This window comes from Stegastes partitus, unplaced genomic scaffold (genome assembly GCF_000690725.1).
Source record: "Stegastes partitus isolate 25-593 unplaced genomic scaffold, Stegastes_partitus-1.0.2 Scaffold874, whole genome shotgun sequence".
In the NCBI taxonomy this organism is placed as follows: Eukaryota; Metazoa; Chordata; class Actinopteri; family Pomacentridae; genus Stegastes; species Stegastes partitus.
The window spans coordinates 181,938-201,267 of record NW_007578605.1 but is presented as its reverse complement, the minus strand read 5'-3'; the positions used below and the strand labels follow the sequence as shown (position 1 = coordinate 201,267).

At 44.3% G+C, this 19,330-nt stretch overlaps 1 protein-coding gene across 2 annotated transcripts; it reads right to left on the bottom strand.

The window, feature by feature from the left end:
• Positions 1 to 271: 271 nt before the first annotated feature.
• On the bottom strand, positions 272 to 19,071 carry LOC103365791 (protocadherin-10-like). Of its 2 annotated transcripts, XM_008293333.1 has the most exons (5): positions 16,185 to 19,071; positions 14,929 to 14,987; positions 14,308 to 14,414; positions 2,620 to 2,780; positions 272 to 325 (listed from the first exon to the last, which is right to left on the bottom strand). In XM_008293333.1, exons 1-5 carry the CDS (start codon positions 18,729 to 18,731, stop codon positions 272 to 274), a joined length of 2,928 nt encoding a protein of 975 aa, XP_008291555.1. In that variant the 5' UTR covers positions 18,732 to 19,071. The 2 variants fall into 2 exon arrangements, with proteins under 2 accessions (XP_008291555.1, XP_008291554.1); XM_008293332.1 differs by lacking the exon at positions 272 to 325 and having other exon boundaries at positions 2,063 to 2,780.
• Between the last annotated feature and the right edge of the window lie 259 nt (positions 19,072 to 19,330).

Below are 19,330 nucleotides of genomic sequence, written 5' to 3'. Positions count from 1 at the left end.
GTTATAATCTTCGCATGGTCGAGAGTTTCGGCCCTGATCTCAGTCCTGCTGAGAGAAATAAGGCCTTGGATTGCTCCTCAGATATCTAGAGGTTTACAGCTACTCAGTATTTATTTTCCCTTTCCTCCCTCAGCAGCCGCTGCCAAGGCTTCGTTACAGTTCGCCACCCGAGATAATGAAGTTTAACCAAGGTTGCTGTTGTCCAGGTTGCCGTTTGTTTAGTTTTATTTCGCTGTCTCTAGCATCAGTGTTGGTGGTCTAGAACAGAAATTCACGCTGTCTCCGACAGGTCCACATGGAATGAGCTAGCAAATCCTTTTGCGGGCTGAAAAGACAAAGAACACACTCGTTAAGACAAATGACACCCTTTCCCTTGAGGCTTTTTAGTGACACAATCGGCTCGAAATATCATCTCTTGAAGGATACGTGCCACAAAGGACTCTCTGTGAAGTTATTTATACACCCTACAGGCTGGTCCTCGCAGTATAATTGTAAAACTAATTTGGGAATTGGGTAAAAAAAACATGTCCATCAGTGAAGATAAATGTTCAAAATTTGGTGGCTACATAATGCATGCATAGAAAATACACAGAGCACTAATTGCTTCATTAATTATCTATAAATGGCTCATTAAACATTTACAAATCCTTTATCAAGGCAACCCTGGTGATCAGAGCATTACCATAGTAGCATACAATGCTATTTTTAAAAGTAGAACATGATGCCTATTGGTTAATAGAGTCTCAGCCTCTGGGACTATTCTCATATTTTTACAGACTGATGAGCAGCGAAGCCTTTTCCGTGGCAAAGTGGGGTCCATTTATTTCAACGGACCACAAAAAGTGGAAGAAATCGTACATCAAAAAAAAAAAAAAGTAAATTGAAATAAAATAAAGTTGAGTTCTGGACCGAGCGAATATGGAGTGCATTTATCCTAACCCTGCGAGGCAGACGAGATGAGCAGACGCGCAGGCAGCTATATTTGGAGCAAAACAGGCTCTAGCACCTGAAGGCTAAATACCAATTATTTTTCACACAGACCTGATGTGCAAGAGGAAGATTGCTTGACTCTGTTAAGTCACAAACAAACTGGGAAAAAGAAAAAAAAAAATAAAGATAGAAAAAAAAAAAAAAAAGCAGGTATGTTGCTCGTCGTTTACCTGAGAGACAGCTCACAGTCGGCATGCAGTATCATGGAGGATGGTGGTTAACATGGTGGTGACTTGACTGGAAATGACTTCTCTACTGAATGTGTATATCGAATCCATTCTCTACTCTTAGAGCTAATAGAATATTCATGTAATGTGGGAGCTTGGAAAGCAATTGAACGCGGCAAGAAGTGTCCTGCCTTCCTTTTTTTTTTTTTTTTTCTTCTCCCCCATTCAGCTTCCTTTAGAAATACAAACTCAGATTTATTCCAATGGTTATCAATGTGTTTGATTTGCCAAATTAAACTCGCTTCACGCTACGGTGTTTTTCTTACTTCTCGCACAAAACTTGTGTGCATGACTTTTTTTTTCCAACAGAACAATTCTGACCTCATTGTTGACAGCCCACCTCACCCACCTTTCTTTATGTCAGGTATTGATTCACAAGCAAGCAAGTATAGATACTGGAGTTCCTTTTTAGAATAAAATGGACTCCGGTCCTTGTGAAGGAGAAGAAGAAGGAGAAGGAGAAGAGGCGTGGGTTGTGTAGTTCACCTTTTGAGCTATTCAGTAGGGAAGTCATCGTGCTGAAGCGAAACCATTGTTGAGCAAATGGAAAAAGATGTCCTTTACATCATGAGATGAACTATCTGTTATTTCCTCTTCAAATATCTTATATCGAGTGTTTTATTGTGAATATGTGAGAATGGTTTAATAGAAACATGAAGTGTGCTTGTGTGGATGACCTTTACTTATATGAGCATCAGATAAAAAGGATTTCAAAGGGAGGGGGGAAATTTAGAGAAAAGGAACAAAAGAAAGAAAGAAAAAGGGGCCACAGCAGATTAACATGAGTCCAATTCAAATTTAGTTTATTTTAGAATAAGTCACATGATTACAAGCAGCATTTAGGGTTAGGGTGGGGTTAGATTTAAAAAAAATAAAAATAAAAATTAAGTGGGTTTTGGAGAAGGGGAGATAGCAATAGATTACATTTTACATTCGACAAAAGAAAATATAATTTACAAAAGAAAAAAGAATAATACAACAAAACATAAAGCCGTATTTTAAAAAAAAAAAAGAAAAAGAAAAAAAAACTCCTTAAAAATAGAAGAAATAAAAGTTGATAAACAACATAAAAAGTCCCGATCAGAATCAAGAGGCAGATTCACCGTCCCCTCCTTTAGTATCTGTACTGGACCAGACCAAAGTCATAGGGTCCCAGGGAGCTTTCATACTGATACTCACAGAGAAAGGTGGGTTTGTATGGTAGGGTCCCCCTATCATACTCTTTCCTCTCTAGCGTGCTGGAGCTGTACTGCTGCTGTTGCTGATGGAGGTGATGGTGAAGGCTGTGGTGTGACTGTGACCTTTGGCCGTCCTTGCCAAAGGTGGAGAATGACCTATCGTTGGACGAGGCGGTGGACGAGGTCATGGTGAGTTGGTCGGACAGGTTGACGGAGGAGGGTACCTCAGTGTCGGGCAGCGTGGCGTCCATGCCGGGCACGTGCAGATTGCTGCGGTAGTCTGGTCCCTGGCGCCCGTCTGACGGCACGAAAGACGGCATCCAGCAGCGGTCGGAGTGACCCAGGGCCTTGCACTCTTCTGTGCAGTTGGAGAACAGGTCAGCTCCTGCAGAGAGGAAGAGGATGGGAAGTAGAGGCGGGGCAGGGGAAGAGAGGGAAAGCCGGAAACGTGGATGCAAAGGGATAGTGAGTAAAAATGGGAGGGGGGAGTGAAAAAGGGAGAAGGGATCATGAGAGAAGAAGCAGCACAGATATTTGGAGTGGAGAGGCGAGATGGAGGGAGAGATGAGAAAAAGAGACCAGAAGAGAGAACACAAGTTAACAATCATTTGCCAATGTCGCGAGCAGAAAAAGTGCAGCAAAAGCTATTCATCAAAGAGACAAGGCCAACATTGATGAAGCGAATTGTTTGTTTTCCTCCTCACCCCATTCATTCCGAATGAAATGTGCAATCAAAATGATGTGGTGTTGCAAAAACATCTCATCCCCTCTCTCCCCCCCCTACTTCTCCTCCTCCTCCTCCTCCTTTCCACATCAACATCCTCAGACTCACAATTGATTTTGAAATGCCAAGAGACAAAATGCGAATCCATATTCTATCATCCTTACACAACAACAACAAAAAAAACGACAATTATCTTAAGAAACGCGGCACAAAAAAAAAACAAGAAAATCTTCACTGGCTGCTTAATCACAGTCTAATGTCAATCATCCCTATACAAACCGACAAAGTGTGTAATTGACACACAGCCACTGCCAAAAACAAAACATCAACATAAAAAAAGATCAAATTAACATCTGAAATGATATAATAGAATAACAAACACACTCACGTACACACACGACAAGCATGAAAGAGGTACCGGTTATGTTAATTACACTCTCTTAGAGAGTATAAAGAGAGGGAGGAAAGAAGAGTACGAGAGAGATTATAAAAGAACAGAAGACATGAACAGAGTCATCATAATAATGAGACCCTGCAGCCATTTTTCTGCTCATGTGCAGATTGGATTTGTAGTTTTACTGGTTTCCCAGCAAAGCCGGGAATGGTTGTGGGAAAGCCTTGGAATAGCGCGATCAAAGCGGGAGATGATCAGTTTAGGGCGAGAGGAGGAAAGAAATGTGTTTCATCAGGAAAGAAAGGAGGCAGGAAGAGAGAGCGAGAGGGAAACAAAGAAAGCGGGCAGTCTGTAATCTGTAATTCCCTGAGGCTGAGAGGGCTTCAGATCAAAGGGTCTACTTACACAAATCTATTCCACTGATACATTCGACTGATAATGCCACTTTTCTGCTAATACTAAAAGCAGGCACGTGTGCACACAAACAATGTAATGTAGGCTTACATATCAATAGATATCAGGCCGGGGAGAAAAAAATACGTGGAGTTGGTATCCACAGAGGAACTGGAATTGTCTTTGAAGGAGATCGCTTTTGATAATTATAGCAGATCAATACAATCATGCCAATAAAAAAAGAAAAAAAGGAAAAAAAGAACATGATAACCTAATAGCATCTGGCGTAGATGATAAAGATCCTTTGGGAAAGACATACTTTTAACTGCCTTCTCCACATTCCCCCCCTCCCCTCCACCCTTTACATATTAAACCTCAGAATATTAGCCTGTCATGGATTATGGATGATCTAAACCCAACGTGAAAGAAGCAAGTACAGAAGGAAAAGTGTCACCGGTAATAAAAGGATGTTGCACAATGTCGCATTTTTCAGTTTTGTTTTGTTTCTTCTGTCAGATTGGATGCTGCTGCTCTACTGGTGTGTGCATTTCAGACAGGTTCCCACAATGTGATGCCAATTTAACAAACTTCAGGCTAAAACGGTGTAGCGTCACCGCGGTTACCGCACACTCAAAGCAATGAGCTTATCAAGCAACAGCGAGCGGTGCAGCCAGCGCTTTGCAAACTTCTGTTGCCCTCGGTTTTGCATCTCACGCTATACCTGCGGATGCCGTTCTTTCGCACAAAGGATCTATCTTCTGCACGTTTGTCAGATTTAAAGAAATCAGTTCCGGATAATATTCTGCTTAAAAGACGCTTGAGTAGAGCATCAGTGTGAAATAATACAGTGAAGTGCAGATCTCCTCGTAGTGAAGATGGAAATACAGTATCATCTATAATCTCTATCTAGGAAAGTAAACAGGAATTATGTAGGGTTAGTGCATTAACAATAAAGCCGGGATTTAGACCGGATTGTAGCTTTTTTCCGCTTTTATGTTTTTTTCTACGGCTGTTATGGAAAGCAGGACAAGCAGTTTCGTCGCCATCTTCACAGGAGATGTAACTAAAGAAACGTATACCCTTGAAAGCACTGAATGCACTACAAGGTGAAGATGTGTTTAATTTGACAAAGAAGAGAACACATGCTTGAAAAAAAAAGCCTTTAAAAAGTAATTAAATATAACTAAGTACCAGAAGTAGTAAATATAAGAACAGAAGACATCTAGAGCTGAATTTATTGCAACATTTCGAGTTGTTCTAACCGTAAACGCCCTCCAGTTGCACATGCACATTTCTAAAGTTGTGCCATCACACTGTGTTAGAACTAGCACTTCAGCTGATTTCTGTTATTATTTTTGTCTTTGTTTTTTGTGCATCGTGTGGATCTAATGTTGCTGCTAATTCAGGCCTCACGGGGAGTGAGAAAGGCAACAAGACTGTGCAGTGACCGGAGAGCCACAAGGCTCACAGACAAGAGATGGCGAGGGCCAAACAGACGGAGGGAGGGAGTCGCAGATTTCGCAGACAGGGACAGCAGGCGGGAGAAGCGGCGAGGCTGCAGGAACCATAAGGAAGGAGAGGGGAGACCTGGGCGATCGCAGATGGAAAGAGCAATGGCCAGAAAAGATGAGGGGTGGAAGACCTGAGCCTCGCAGATGGAGACGGGAGAGGGGTTAGGCAGAGGTGGTGGGCTGAGAGGGGGAGGACTTTGCTTTTCAAGAAGAAGTTAAAATTTTCTAATTAGGCATGAGCTTTTATGTACTTTAACCTTATCAAAGAGAGATGTTTCCAACATCCGCACAGCTGCCAGTGTTCTCAGAAAAAAACCCCTCTTCTAATTGTCATGCGGGGCTGCTGCCCATCCCGGTTTAATAATGAATAAGAGAAAAGGGGAAAATGTAAGAAACATGTAGATGTTAAATTATCCTTAAACTTTGGTGCAGTTAATCATATCAGATGAGGATTAACAGCTCAATGTGATTTTTTAAAAAATGTTTTAATCTTTATTTTACCAGGCAAGAACTTCTATAGCTTTGCAAGTTCTAAGAGACACTTGAAAGAGGAAAAACAGATCTCATTGTGAACCTATATTCTGCTTTTGGACTATTTTGTGTTATTTACTTGTAGAAAAACAGCAATTGTGGGAGGAAAAAAAAGCTGCTCATAAGAGCTGACAGCAACAATATTTTGTATTTTCCTTAACATACTGTGTTTGATTCAGCAAGTTTTAAAGACATCAGTGTCTATTTGGTTTGTTTAGCCCTGTCTGGTCTGTCTGCCCCACAGAATAAGCACCAGTCAGTGCTTTTGCTGCCAAAGGGTTCGTTTGTTTTTATCACCACATAGCGCAGGAGGAATATGGCCTCAGTGGCAGCAGAAACCGTGATCCTGTGGAGAACAAAATGAACAATCTCTGGAATTCCAACAGGATCAGTGCAGGCGAGCAGCTCCGGGAAAAAGTCAGTTTAACCGCTGTTTCACTTTTTGAGTGGCGTTCACTTGAAGTCATCTTCACCCCGAGAACTAATGTATATTTATGGTGTCTTCAAAAGGTTGGCTGCATATAAATCATGGTATTTCTGTTAATTCCCACCTTGTAGTTAGCCTTTAGCCTTTAAATGGACTTTCCACAAATTAATTTCCTGCTCTGACACATGAGGGTACTGACCCCGGGCCCCGCAATCATCTCTGCGTCGTTGTGCGGATAAAGCGGTTGTTAGCCACGACGCTCTCTTAATGTACAAACAAATCAGCAGAAAGACTGAAGTGCAGGTGTGAAAGAAAAAGAAAAAAAAAACTACTACTCGCAACTCTGCAGAAAGCACAGGCGCGCACGCAACCGCACCTGCATGCAGATAAAAACTTAACGCAGAAGGATTAAGAGAAAGCTCTGTCTGTTCCATATTTCTCATATCTGAGTGTATTATTAAGCAGGCACATTGTGCTCAGGAGATGATGTGTAAATATAGTCTGCAGCAGTCACTGTTTACCGCATATCAGGCTCGCAAGATAGTCATGTCACAAGCTTCCAAACTACTCGCTGATTTTTGCCTGCCGGCTCTCTCGATAAAAAAAAAAAAAACAAGCGAGATCAACACATATGTTTGCCCACACACACACACACACACATGCTCGGAAATACTCTCTTAACGCAGAGATATGTAAATATACATGAGTAAACAGACAGACAGGCCATGCGCGCATGACACCGAGTGGCTGTTGATCCCCGTGAAGCACCTTCGCTTCCTCGGGCAGGAAGCAAAACAACAACCAAAACAGTGACTGGCAATGACAGGCCCTGCCAGCAGCCCTATCTCTCATCGTGACCTCATCAGGCAGCAGGAACACACAACATCCACGCTTTCTGTTTCTGACACACACACACACACACACTGGAGGAGATGTAAACGATGCTGCACAATACAAACACAATCTACTTGCTAATAAGCAATCAGCACTTCTGTTCTTTTTTTTTTTTTCCTCACTTCTTTTTTTTTTTCCCCATTACATCTCTGCATGTTTCTGAAATCCCTCGTCGGTGTGATTTGACTAATTGCGTTGTCTGACATACATCCAGCAACTGGGAGAGCGGAGCGAAATGAAGGGAAAACAAATTCTGGGAAAAGCACGAGGCCCGTGTTTGAATTCACTTTGTGGAGCGTATATATCTACTGCGCTCAGGTTTGCAGTCGCTCCCTCCTCCGTGCACTTACTTCGTCTGTCTGTCTCTCCCTCCATCTCTATTAGTCCCTCTGTGTCTCTTTCCCTCTGTCTCTTATCATTTTCTGTCACATTTAATCCTCCCTGCCCATTCCTTCTACTCCCTTTATTTATTTTTCTCTCTCTCTCCCCCCGTGAAAAAAAAAAAGAAAAGAAAGAAAGAACACTCCTCACTCCCCAGGTGGAGGGTGTCTTTTATCCGTACCTCTGTTTTTCATCTTGTCCTCCACTGTTCCGGAGAGAATACAGACACAAAACGTCAATATTTGGACAGCAGCACAAGACGGCAGGGGAGTAGCATAGCTTCCTTACACGAGTTGGCCAGTGAGGCTGTGATGAGTAAACCAGAGACCTCCCAGGGCCAAAAAGAGAGCAAGATGGCTCCCACCATATCCAGTAATGACAGACAGAGAGATTGTTCCCAGCTACCATTTTCAGCATTTGTTACAGAGCAACTGGACTGGAAAGGACAGCCAAGATGGCCGCTTGCCTTAACAGTGTCTGCTTGATTAATATCACCCCTCATGTATTGTTAGAGCACAGGTTCTGGATGGCCATTGATTATTGATCACAGTTTTATATGCGTTTCATTACTTGGGCTCCTCTTTGATTGCGCTGCGCTATAAAATAAAGCCTCGACTAATATTACACACAAGCACAAGACTTCCTGATTCCAGTTTATAACAACGCCGGCCTTATTTTCGCATTCGTGGTCCTCGTTTCTCAGTTATTACAAAATTGTACTCAGCAAAACATGTGGAAAGACGGTGACATTACGAACAGCGGTGCAAAAAAAACATGGAGCACTGCAGGGCAGGAATGCAAACAGATGGCTGCCAGATTATCTAAATGATATAAGCATCTTGGGGTGGTACTGTGGTGCAGCGGTTTGCACTCCTGCCTTATCCTAAGAAGGTTCTGGGTTTGAACCTGCTGGACATCTGGGGTCTAACTGTGTGGAGTTTTCATGTTCTGTCTGGCTTTGGTCTTTCACTGCTGGAACTGGGATGCACATTAGAAACTTCTGGGGTGTTTAGTTTTTTCAGAAATAAAGTTTTGGGTAGTCTAATTCTGGATAGAATAGAGCACATACATGAAGCCTTTTAGTCATCCACCTTCTTCGAATACGTTCTCCTGTGGCTTTGGTTTTATTTGGCCAGCTACTTGCAACAATGCTGAGTCAATAGCTAAGTAGTAAGTTGTCTTAATGTGGTCAGAAACCACTGACCTAAATCATTTGGAGATAATTGTCATCTCACAGTGCAACCATGCAATGAAGCACGCACCTTTGCTTTCTTATCCAAACTATTTTGGCTAACTTGGCTGTCTGGTTCAAGCCTGTAAGATCTAGAAGTTGACCAGTGTTCAAGGACACCACTTGCCGATATCTAAGTTTCAGAATAACACAAAATCCAACAGAAACCTCCCTTGAAATGCCGTCGTTTATATAACTTTTCAATATGTTTGATTAAAAAAGAACTTTTCAAAATGTATCCTTTTCTATCCTTTATTATACAGAGTCGATCGATGCCTGTGAAAACATCCTCTGACTAGCTGCGTTTCTTGCCATCACACTTCACCTCAGCCACCCGAACGCATCGCCACCATCTCAGCAATTACCTTGATAAGCGCCGTGCTTCTATTAGCATTAATAATGAGGCAAAACTACAGAAATTATGACACTTGACTTGTCCTTTCACCCCCGGTACCTTGTTCGGGAATGCTTGCTCATGTATTTGTATGAAGCAAATGTGCACAAAAGTGATGCAGTGGAAGAATGTAATCGTAGCCGCTGGTCACAGATCAGATTACCGACACATATCCTGACATATGGGCTTTTTGTAGGACGTTTCAGGCTAGCTGAAGCAGATGTTCACTGACATTAATTCTCTGGACAGAAAGGATGATGTGTGTGTTACTCATGGCCAGAGCATGTTTACGACTCCCCCGGACTTTTCTGAGATTTCCATTAGTCTTACTTCCTCCTTTTACTCTTAAAAAAGAATCCCATGGCCGCTTTCTGAGGCACTAAGAATATATCTTTTTCACTTTTTGATATTGCGTTTCAGCACATTCAAGGCGTCTTCGGATGCACTGGCACAAAAAAAAAAAAAAAAACGAGGAACACTTGTGTCCTCTCTTTCATCCATTTCAGGGTTGGGAACACATTCAGTTCATTCAGGAGACTCGGCCTATTCATCCTAACAGGACATTCATCAAGATGCTCAATAAGATGTTTGAGCGTATCGGTAATCTTTACAGGACAGGATCTTTTTTTGTGGTTTTCTTTCATTTTCACACTGAACACCTTCTTCTATCTTTTCTAACCATGTTACAAGGAGGTTTCTGACATTTTGACTATTTCTAAATGTCTTTTTTTTTGTTTGTGGAGATAAGGATGACATCGTGCAGTACTTCTTTTCAATTAGTTAATCAGACTCATTGCTCGAAGTGTCTTTCAGTGTCTCTGCTTGGACTTTCATTGACTTGTATTGATATTTGACAAACCGGTCAGCTTAGAAGAGGTGACATCTCAACTTGTTTCAGGCAAAATGGAAATAGATTTTTTAATGAGGTAATTTTTTTTTTTCTTATCCTGTTTGCTGTAATGGATTTTTATCCTTTCATGTGATATTGGGGTATTTTGAACTTCTTGATGTAGTTCTTTGCTGTTAGGTTTTGTAGGCTTGAATATGAATCGACATCATAATTTCTATTAACTTCCACCAGGTCATACCCTTAGATGTTGTTCATTTCAGCCAGTGTTCTGATGTCATTACACTTAATTGCTCCATTCCTTAAGTTGAGTAATCGTCCAAACAAAGCTGCTGAGCATTCACTGGTTCCAGCTTTCGCTGCTTTTTCTTTGATGTATGACAGTAAACTCAATATCTTTGGGTTGTGGACGATTGTTCAGTCAAAACAGACAATTTTCAGATGACACTTCTGGGTCTGGGATGCAATTTTACTGATAATAGGCAAACCAGTTATTAGAGAACATAATGCTCAGGCAAACTGATGATATTAATCTTTCGACTGCGGACTTGAAGATCTTTTTTCGACTGAAAGCTTTTCTGTTAAGTGACCGTTTTTCCTTTTTTTGTCACTTTACAGCGAAGTAAGTAAAGTTATTGTCTTTTGAAAGCATTCAGCCCCTTTCAACTCCTTTTCCTTCATGTTTCCATTATTATCTGAGCTTGTGAACTTGAACTTGAGACGTGCTTATTGATCTCAGAGATGGCATTTGTATTAATATATCACATTATTTTGTCATAAATCTATATTTCTGCACCAGCCGGCTGGCCGGTCTTCAGCGCCTCTCGGCTTTGTCAGTGTCTGGGGCCAGAAAGAAGGGTGTATCAGAACTCTGTATGCTAAATTCCTCTGACAGCTCACTGACATGGGAAACTGCAACACGGTGCCCGCCACTAATTCATAATCAGCCATCTAATACACCGTTGCCGCAGTGATTTAATTGTCCCATTTGTCACGGCTGTTGTTCTCACCAAAACAAACGTCATGATAATGATCATTTCCAGTCTAACACCCGTCACGCAGCCTTCCACAGCTGATCGAATGTTTCTGGGATGCCAATTTTTTTTTCCCCCCGATGAATATTTTATCCGCTCTTATCTGTCACCTTTTTTTGTTTTTTTTTAAATATTTTTTTTGTTTTGCTTGCTTACTGTCTTCTCCTATTAGGATAATGAGGGAAATGATGAAGGAAACTGTGTCTAATTTGAAAAAAAAAAAAAAGAGGGTGTGGGAATGTAAAAAGGTGTGGCACTCAATCAATAGTGCTTTGGCTCCTGATGCGGCGGCGCTTCACTTCAGACACGCAGCTTTCAGAAAAGCCATTTGCCCACTTTTTTTTTAAGGTATCCGGTGATATCCCAGCCTCACAGGCAGTGTCCCTTTGATTTAAAACCACGTCAGGAGACTTATTTTCTAAAGTGTCAGACGAGCGGCCGAGCGGGAAGCTACGGCAGGTGTAGTTGATGATATGCCAACTGGAAATGGTTTCCCCTTGATTTGAAATATTCCGAGGTGCACCAAAAGGGAGAGTGTGCGCCGCGTGGTCCCGTGAGGAAACCTTGCCTCTAACCCTCCTTTGATAATTGCTATGCAAAGGTTCTAGAAATGAATTACTGATCAGCCGAGTGTTGCGGAGAGCCAACGTGTGGGGGAGACAGAATGAAGGATGAGACCCTGCCACAAACCCAGGAAGAGAATATGTGTGTGTCAGACAAACACGCACACATGCAGCCATATATGTTTAAGATATACATAGATATGAGTGTGTGTGCATGTGTGTGAATGCACAGCTTGCTTGTGCACAAAGACGCTGCAGAAAAACGTTTGTAAAAAAAATACATGTGGTCTATACATAGCCTTGGCTCGGGCGTTTGCAGTTTGGCTGTCTACTTAAGAACAACCACTCAGCACAAAACTCATATAGGCAACTGCACACAATAACGTACACAAACACAGCGCAACCCACACGAGACTGCCAACAACACTCTCTTCCCTGTATGTTAATAAGTCACACATATACATGCGGAGAGACAAATGAGCAATGGCTATGACTATATAGAGGAAATATATACCTGGCAGCATGCCAAGCACTAGATACCACTCTCCTCTTAAACTGAATCTCATTTAAGCTTCCCAGAGCTCGGTCTCACAGGAGCACGTGTTTTCAATACAGACATCATCGCTAAGCTTTGTTTTCTTCTTGACGTAGCACGAGCAGATTACATACAGGTATCATGTATACACTTACATATTAAATCAGACAGTAGTATACCTTTACACCCGCGCACACACACACACACACACACACACACACACACACACAGTCTCTGTCTGGTTTTGTTTACAGAAGTCTGTGAAACTCAAGTGTCCCTCTTTCCAAAATACCAGTCGTGTGATATTACCTCCCATGGAGTGGTAAGCTGTTCCCTTCTAAATCCAACATGAGGAACAAATGTTGGTTTCCTCGTATGAAATACAGAGTACAGCACCAACTGAGTACACTCCCAGGCCAGTGCCAAATGAGCGTGCTCAGAGCCAAATAAAGCTGAAGAAACATGTTATTGGTACAGAAATGCAGGCTTGTCACTGTCCTAGCAAACCAGCAAGAAAGAATCCAAGCCAGTTTTCCACATAAAATGAGTGTTAAAATACAGTCTGAGGCATGTCCTGGAACGGCTATGTCAGGGCTGATTCCTTTCTCTAGTCTTGGGGCTACCTGCTGGCTGAATATGTTAAGATGCATATCACATATTCGTACTGCCTGTGTTCCTTGTTATCCCTTTTTTGTCAGTTATGTCTTTTTTTCTCTGGTCTGTTGCGTAGCTTTGCAGGAAAGCTTGAAAAACAGCCAAACTCTGCATGACTGCGCTGTTCCACATAATCACAGATCACATTTTCATGGAAATCTTCCAGCTCTGAATGTATGTTTAAGCACTTGTGTTAATATTTATTTCGCCGAACAATTTACTCCTGATAAAGAAAATAAGGAAGCCTTGGACTTCTTCCAGCTCTGCATTTCAGTCTCGCACTCTTTGACCTTCCCAGCTTGTTTCATGAGAGAGGGCAGGGAGTGACACTACCACTGCTGCATACTGGCTCTCTATTTTGGCTCGCTGCATTAATAATGTCAAACACCGCAGAGCCTAATGAGGGACCATTCACAACCCTACAACACCTATCTGATCTTTTCTATTTGTATTCCCAGCACTGATATGATATTTGGCAGGCTCCGGTCTAGACAGGGGTCTTACACGTGCCGGGTGGAACAATCCCTCGGAAGGAAAGGGCAGTTCAATATGAAATGAGATTTTGTATTGCTCCACTTTTTGTCTGACTCCACTTTGATCAATAAACAGGTACTAACCTAATAGAATTTTAGAGAGAACAAGGAGAGGCTTATGATAAGACCTAAACCCTTGTCTAAATAAATCTACTGCGCCGTAAAGTGTGGAAGCGAAAGGAGTTAGTAAATAACCTGAAGTGAGAGCGTGGATGGAGGGACACTCCTAATTCTGACATTTTACATTTGATTTAACTTCTGCCCGACCTACAAAGATTTGCCTAACAAAAAAAAAAAAACAATGCAAAAGCTCCTAATGCGTTTGATCAGCTCAATCTATAAGCAACAATGGCAGTACAGTGCACCAACTGTGAGGCTGATTGAAATGCTTCTCATTATATCAATTTAGCTTTCATGCCATTTCCTTTCACTCGAGTGAACCTATTGATTTGTGCCACTAAAGCACTACAGGCCTCACACCGCCTCACTGCGAGTCGCTGTCCTTTCAGCACCACTTGCTGCTGAAACAGCAGCAAGGGTTAGAAAGAGAGAAGAGGAGGAAGCAAGAGGCAGAGAAGGAGAAGAGATTTTCCCCCCCAAATATTCCTCCTTGTCACCCGGCTGTGAAATACAATCAACACCTCTGGGGCCTGTTCATGCCAGCCAGCAACTTCGGTGCTCGGGCCTTTGCACACTCTCAAATTAAGGAAATTAAAAGTCACCGGTCCGCACCAACAATTCAGCATTATCCCATTCACAATCACAACACACACTATTGAAATGGATCAGGGAGGGGTGTGTGTGAGGGCTGAAATGACTGTGTAATTATGTGATGTGGAGGTGGTGGTGGGGTGGGGGGGACTCACCGGCTGAGTGACCCCGGTTTGTGGCATCGTGGTCACTGTCGCCCTGTTCGCTGTCGCCGTGACCGCTGTCTTTGGAGCTGACAATGTCTGCTTCTTGGAATGCCGAACTACAAGAGGCAGACAGTCGAAGTAAGAACACAGCGAAGGGAGCAGAAGGAGAGGTTGAGATATTGAGAAGAAAGGAGGAGGGGAGGGGAGGGGGATTAAATGAGGGGGCAAAGAGGAAGAGAGGGAGAATCAGAAATCAACACCACATTAATACAGTCACGGTGGCCGTCAAGAGTCTAAATTGGATGTTACACATGGCATGTAATGAAATTCAGCATTAGAGCTTTAATAGAAGCTGCTCTGTCAGTTATGGGACTGATGCCAAATTGAAGATGAACGTTATGGATACATTGGGAGCCACATTGCCTCTCAAAGCCACAATTAACCATGCAGAATATACGGGATTCACACTGATGGGTGTAGTATTCATTTTTATAGATATGTGAATAGGCTGTGGATCCATGAGGGCCTATTGGATGTTACAGGTCCTCTGACGGTGCCTGGTGTGTGGGCTCTGCTCTTCGGTGATAAATCAGTGAGTGTGTGTGTGACAGAATGTGTGCTTTTCACTACCTGTTGACACGTCTGGGTCTGTCCACCAGATAGCTGAGTTCTGCTCGTTGGTGTTTTGTCTAGAAAAACCCACAGAAACACACATTTGATCACATTTTTTTTAACGCCAAACAGATAAACACAGGAAAATGAGGCCTTCTGCTAAATAACACATACAGGATTAATCAGGTTTCTGCTTGCGCCAGTTTGTCAACGTGTAACTGCGTTAGAGGAAGCTGTGGCAGAGCGAGGCGGGGTACCGACGTTGCGCGCATCCACTTGGTGAAGTGAGTGGGCGAGAGTAGACGAGTGCAGGGGAGAGTAGGTTAGGGAGGCGATTGAATGCGTAAATGATTGAGCCGCCCGATGCTGAAACTGAACAACCTTTGTTCACGGTGCTGCCGTGCTGGGTCGTGAACGGAATACTTAACGCACAGCAAAGCCAAGGCTGTGACTGGCTGTCTGGCTCCATTCCAGTCACACCGCAATCAACAAAAAAGCCCCAACTCCACAGCTCCGCGAGCAGAACGCACAGACTGAGCACATCAGGGACGTTAAGCCACTTGTCTCCTCACGTTCTTCTGCTGACATTTGCCACCCAAACTTCAGAAGCTGCTGAGGACATGTCAACTTAAATTTTCCTTTGCTTAAGAATGAGCAGTTAAGGAATGCTTAACCAAAAACAGAAAAAAAAGACTCCTCATGGGATTTGTGCACTTATAGATGGATAACATGTATTTATAGTGCATCTCTTTAAGTGTAAAATCTACAAACATGTCACCAAAAATTGGCTGATTTTGAATGCACTCCTCTAAGTTTCCATGCCCATCTGTGCCCTCTCACGTGTGAATCAGTGAAAATGTGGGTCAGCTTAAACCAATAAATAGAAGAGTTGTGGTCCTGTTCTCTCAAAGTCAAAATCTTCTACACTCAGCCTTTTTACGCACGGCATAAAGGTTGATCTGACAGCAGTCTATTGCAAATAAAACTAAAAGGCCACATGAGATTTCACAATTGACATGCCCAATCACCATTACGCATGACAATGATTAAAGGCCACTAAGCAGAACAGCCAAGTCAATGTCAGATTCCTCTGCGAGACTTTTACTGAGCGTGACTCGAATGGATAACATACTTTGACATGAAGCAGACACAGCTGTTGGTTTGTAGAGAAACTTTGAAATCAGATTAACCCTTGAACGTGCGCGTTTCGTGCGCTTTGTATGTGGAGTTAAGTGTAGCCCTGGGTGACAAAGGCTGATTCAGCCCTCTCTTACCTCATTAGAGAGGATACTGCCGTTAGATATGATGTCCGGCTGTTGGTCACTGTAACCCGTGACTATGGCGCCGCAGGGGTTGGTGTGATCCGTGTCAGTGCTGCGAGAGGGGCTGCACGGTTTCAGGAACATCAGATCCGTTTTGGCGGACTCCGGTGTCAGACACACCTGGTAGCAGTAGGAGTTCTGGTTCTGGTGGTGGTGGGAGCCGAATCCCCCTCCTACGCCGCCCACACCAGACTCCTCCACCGGCACCTGCCCCACGGGCCCGACTCCTGACGTCACGTTGGTGCTCTGAACTAACATGATGTCGGATTTGCTCAGCTTCTTCTGTTTGCGGCCGCGACCCTGCCTGCTGCAGCACGAGCCGCAGCACAGGCAGCAGTCACCGGCGAGCAGGCAAGTGTACAGGTTGAGCTTCTTGTCCTTTTGGCAGCGCACGGCCAGCACGATCATGGCGAGCAGGAAGATAAAGGAAACGGAGCCCAGGGCGATTATGAGAATGAGAGTGAGGTCAAGGGAGGTCTCCTTTGCCTTGGAGGCCGAGCCGCGATCCCCGTTGCGGCCTTCGACCACGCTGTCCACCAATATTACGCTCACACTGGCGGACGAGGAGAGCGGCGGCTGCCCGTGGTCCCTCACTTCGATCAGCAGGTCGTAGTAGCCCTGCGGGTCCCGCTTTGGAGAGATCCTGCGGGCTGTCCTCAGCTCTCCCGTCCTCCAGTCCATACGGAACATTCCCATCTCGTTCCCACGCAGGATACTGTAGGACAGCCGTGCGTTCTCGCCGTCATCCGCATCCATGGCCACGATGCGCGTGACCAGGTAGCCGGGCTCCGCAGAGCGCGGCAGGTGCTCTTTGGCTGTGCCGTTTTTCCCGATAGGGGCTATAACAGTAGGCGCGTTGTCATTTTGGTCAACTATGATCACATTTACAGTAGCATTGGAGAAGAGTTCAGCAGCACCCGAGTCCTTAGCCTGGACCATGAAGCTGAACTCCTTCAGCTGCTCGTAATCAAAAGAGCGCAGCGCGTAAAGGTAGCCAGTTTCCTGGTTTATGGACACATACGTGTCCACAGACATGCCCTGTATGTCACACTCCAATATGGAGTAGGTAATATGAGCATTCTGTCCGATATCAGGGTCCAAAGCGCTCACAGCGTGAATGAAAGCACCGGGCACATTATTCTCAGTCACATACACATCATAAACAGCCTGCGTAAAACGGGGCGCATTGTCGTTCTCATCGGAGACGTGCACTTTAATAGACTTGCTGGTAGCGAGTGAGGGCTGACCTTTATCTTTGGCCACCACAGTGATGGTGTATGAGTCTGTGTTCTCTCTGTCCAGCGGTCCGTCCGTCACGATGGTGTAGTAGTTTTTAAAAGACGATTTCAGCTTGAAAGGAACGTCTCCGAGTATCTCACAGCTCATTTGTCCGTTCTCACCGGAGTCCCGGTCTGAGACGCTAAAAAGTGCGATCACGGTGCCCGGGGCGCCCTGCTCGCTCACAGATTCGGTCACAGTGCTGAAACTGATCTCCGGTGTGTTGTCGTTCACGTCCACGAGTTTGACCAGCACTTTGCAGTGCGCGGGGACCGCATTAGCCCCCATATCTTTCGCCTGAACGTAAATCTGGTGCGTGTTGCTCTCTTCATAGTCCACCTCACCAGCCACCTCTATCCTTCCCGTTCTGGCATCAATATTGAATAAGTCCTTTATCCGCGGAGTGTTGTGACTGCTGAAAGAATAAACAATTTCCCCGTTTTGTCCCTCGTCAACGTCCGTGGCATTCAGCTGAATGACCAGAGTGCCCACGGGGGAGTTTTCCCTCAGGTTCACCGTGTATACCGACTGGTCAAAGGTGGGCGCGTTGTCATTAGAGTCCAGAACTTTAACGACCAGGAGAGCCGTCCCGGTCCGCTGTGGGATGCCCCCATCCACAGCCGTCAGCACGTAGCGGTGCACCGCCTGCTGCTCTCTGTCCAGCGGCTTTTCCAGTACCAGCTCTGCGAACTTGTTCCCGTCACTCTGTGTCTGAACGTCAAGGTAAAAATAGTTATTATTCGTTATGGCATATGTGCTGAGCGCGTTCGTGCCAACGTCAGGGTCGAAGGCGTTCTCCACCGGGAAACGCGTCCCGGGAATCGCGCTCTCCGATATTTCCACGGAAATGTCCGTCTCGGGAAAGCTGGGTGGATTGTCGTTGATATCCATCACCTCAATCTCCACGCGAAAGAGCTCTAACGGGTTCTCCAGAAACACCTCCAGGTGCAATAGGCACGGGATGGTCTGCTTACAGATTTCTTCTCGGTCAATTTTCTCCTTCACCACGAGCGCACCGTTCTCCAGGTTCACCTCCAGATAAGGTGTCCGTGAACTAGGCACCGTCTGGAAGCGGCGAGCGGAAAGTTTGGTAATGTCCAGCCCCAAATCCTCTGCAATATTCCCAACGACAGAGCCAGGCTCCTGCTCCTCTGGCACGGAGTAGTGTAGCTGAGAGACAGCTCCATCCAGGATGGAGAGCAGGAATATTAACCAAATCATCTCCTCTGCCTCTGTCCAAGTGCACTTCAAGACGAAAAGAAAAGTGTTATTCCTTTTTCTTACAAGAAATGAGCATTTCCCATTTCCTCTGTCCGTAAAAAGGCAGTGAAATAAACAGCAACAAGGCTGTCCGACTCTGAAATTCCTCTCCTCTCCCTCAGGTCAGTGGAACATTGTGTCGTTTCAGCTGTGAGAAGCACAGCCATTTGATCCGAGCTTCTCTGTTTTAATCAATTCTGCACCGGTCTGTGAGTTTTGGCGTCAGCGCAAACATTGCAGGCTGGAGCCAGGACGCATAGCCAACACTCCCTGTGCACAGAACAGACTGCCCCTTCTTCACAGAAAAGTCACAAAAGAAAATAGAAAATTCCACACGAGCAGAAACAGAAAGCAAAAAAAAAACAACAACTCCTATTTACGCACGGCGGAAATCAACGTCAAATGCAACTTCTGAAAAATAAAAAATAAAAAAAACACAAGCTGGTGAATAACAAGACTTTCTCTCTATCTTTCTCTGTGAAGATGTAATCACTGCGCCTAAGCGCTCAAAGCGGATGATGTTCTCAGCTCGGCTTCTGTAAGGCGAGTGCGAGCAGCGG

Excerpts from the sequence above, each read along its gene's own strand:
- LOC103365791 (XM_008293332.1), bottom strand. The coding sequence starts at position 18,731 with ATGATTTGGTTAATATTCCTGCTCTCCATCCTGGATGGAGCTGTCTCT. Across the intron at positions 14,988-16,184 it reads GCAGTATCCTCTCTAATGAG|ACAAAACACCAACGAGCAGA; the intron begins GTAAGAGAGGGC and ends GGGTTTTTCTAG. Across the intron at positions 14,415-14,928 it reads AGACCCAGACGTGTCAACAG|TTCGGCATTCCAAGAAGCAG; the intron begins GTAGTGAAAAGC and ends TGCCTCTTGTAG.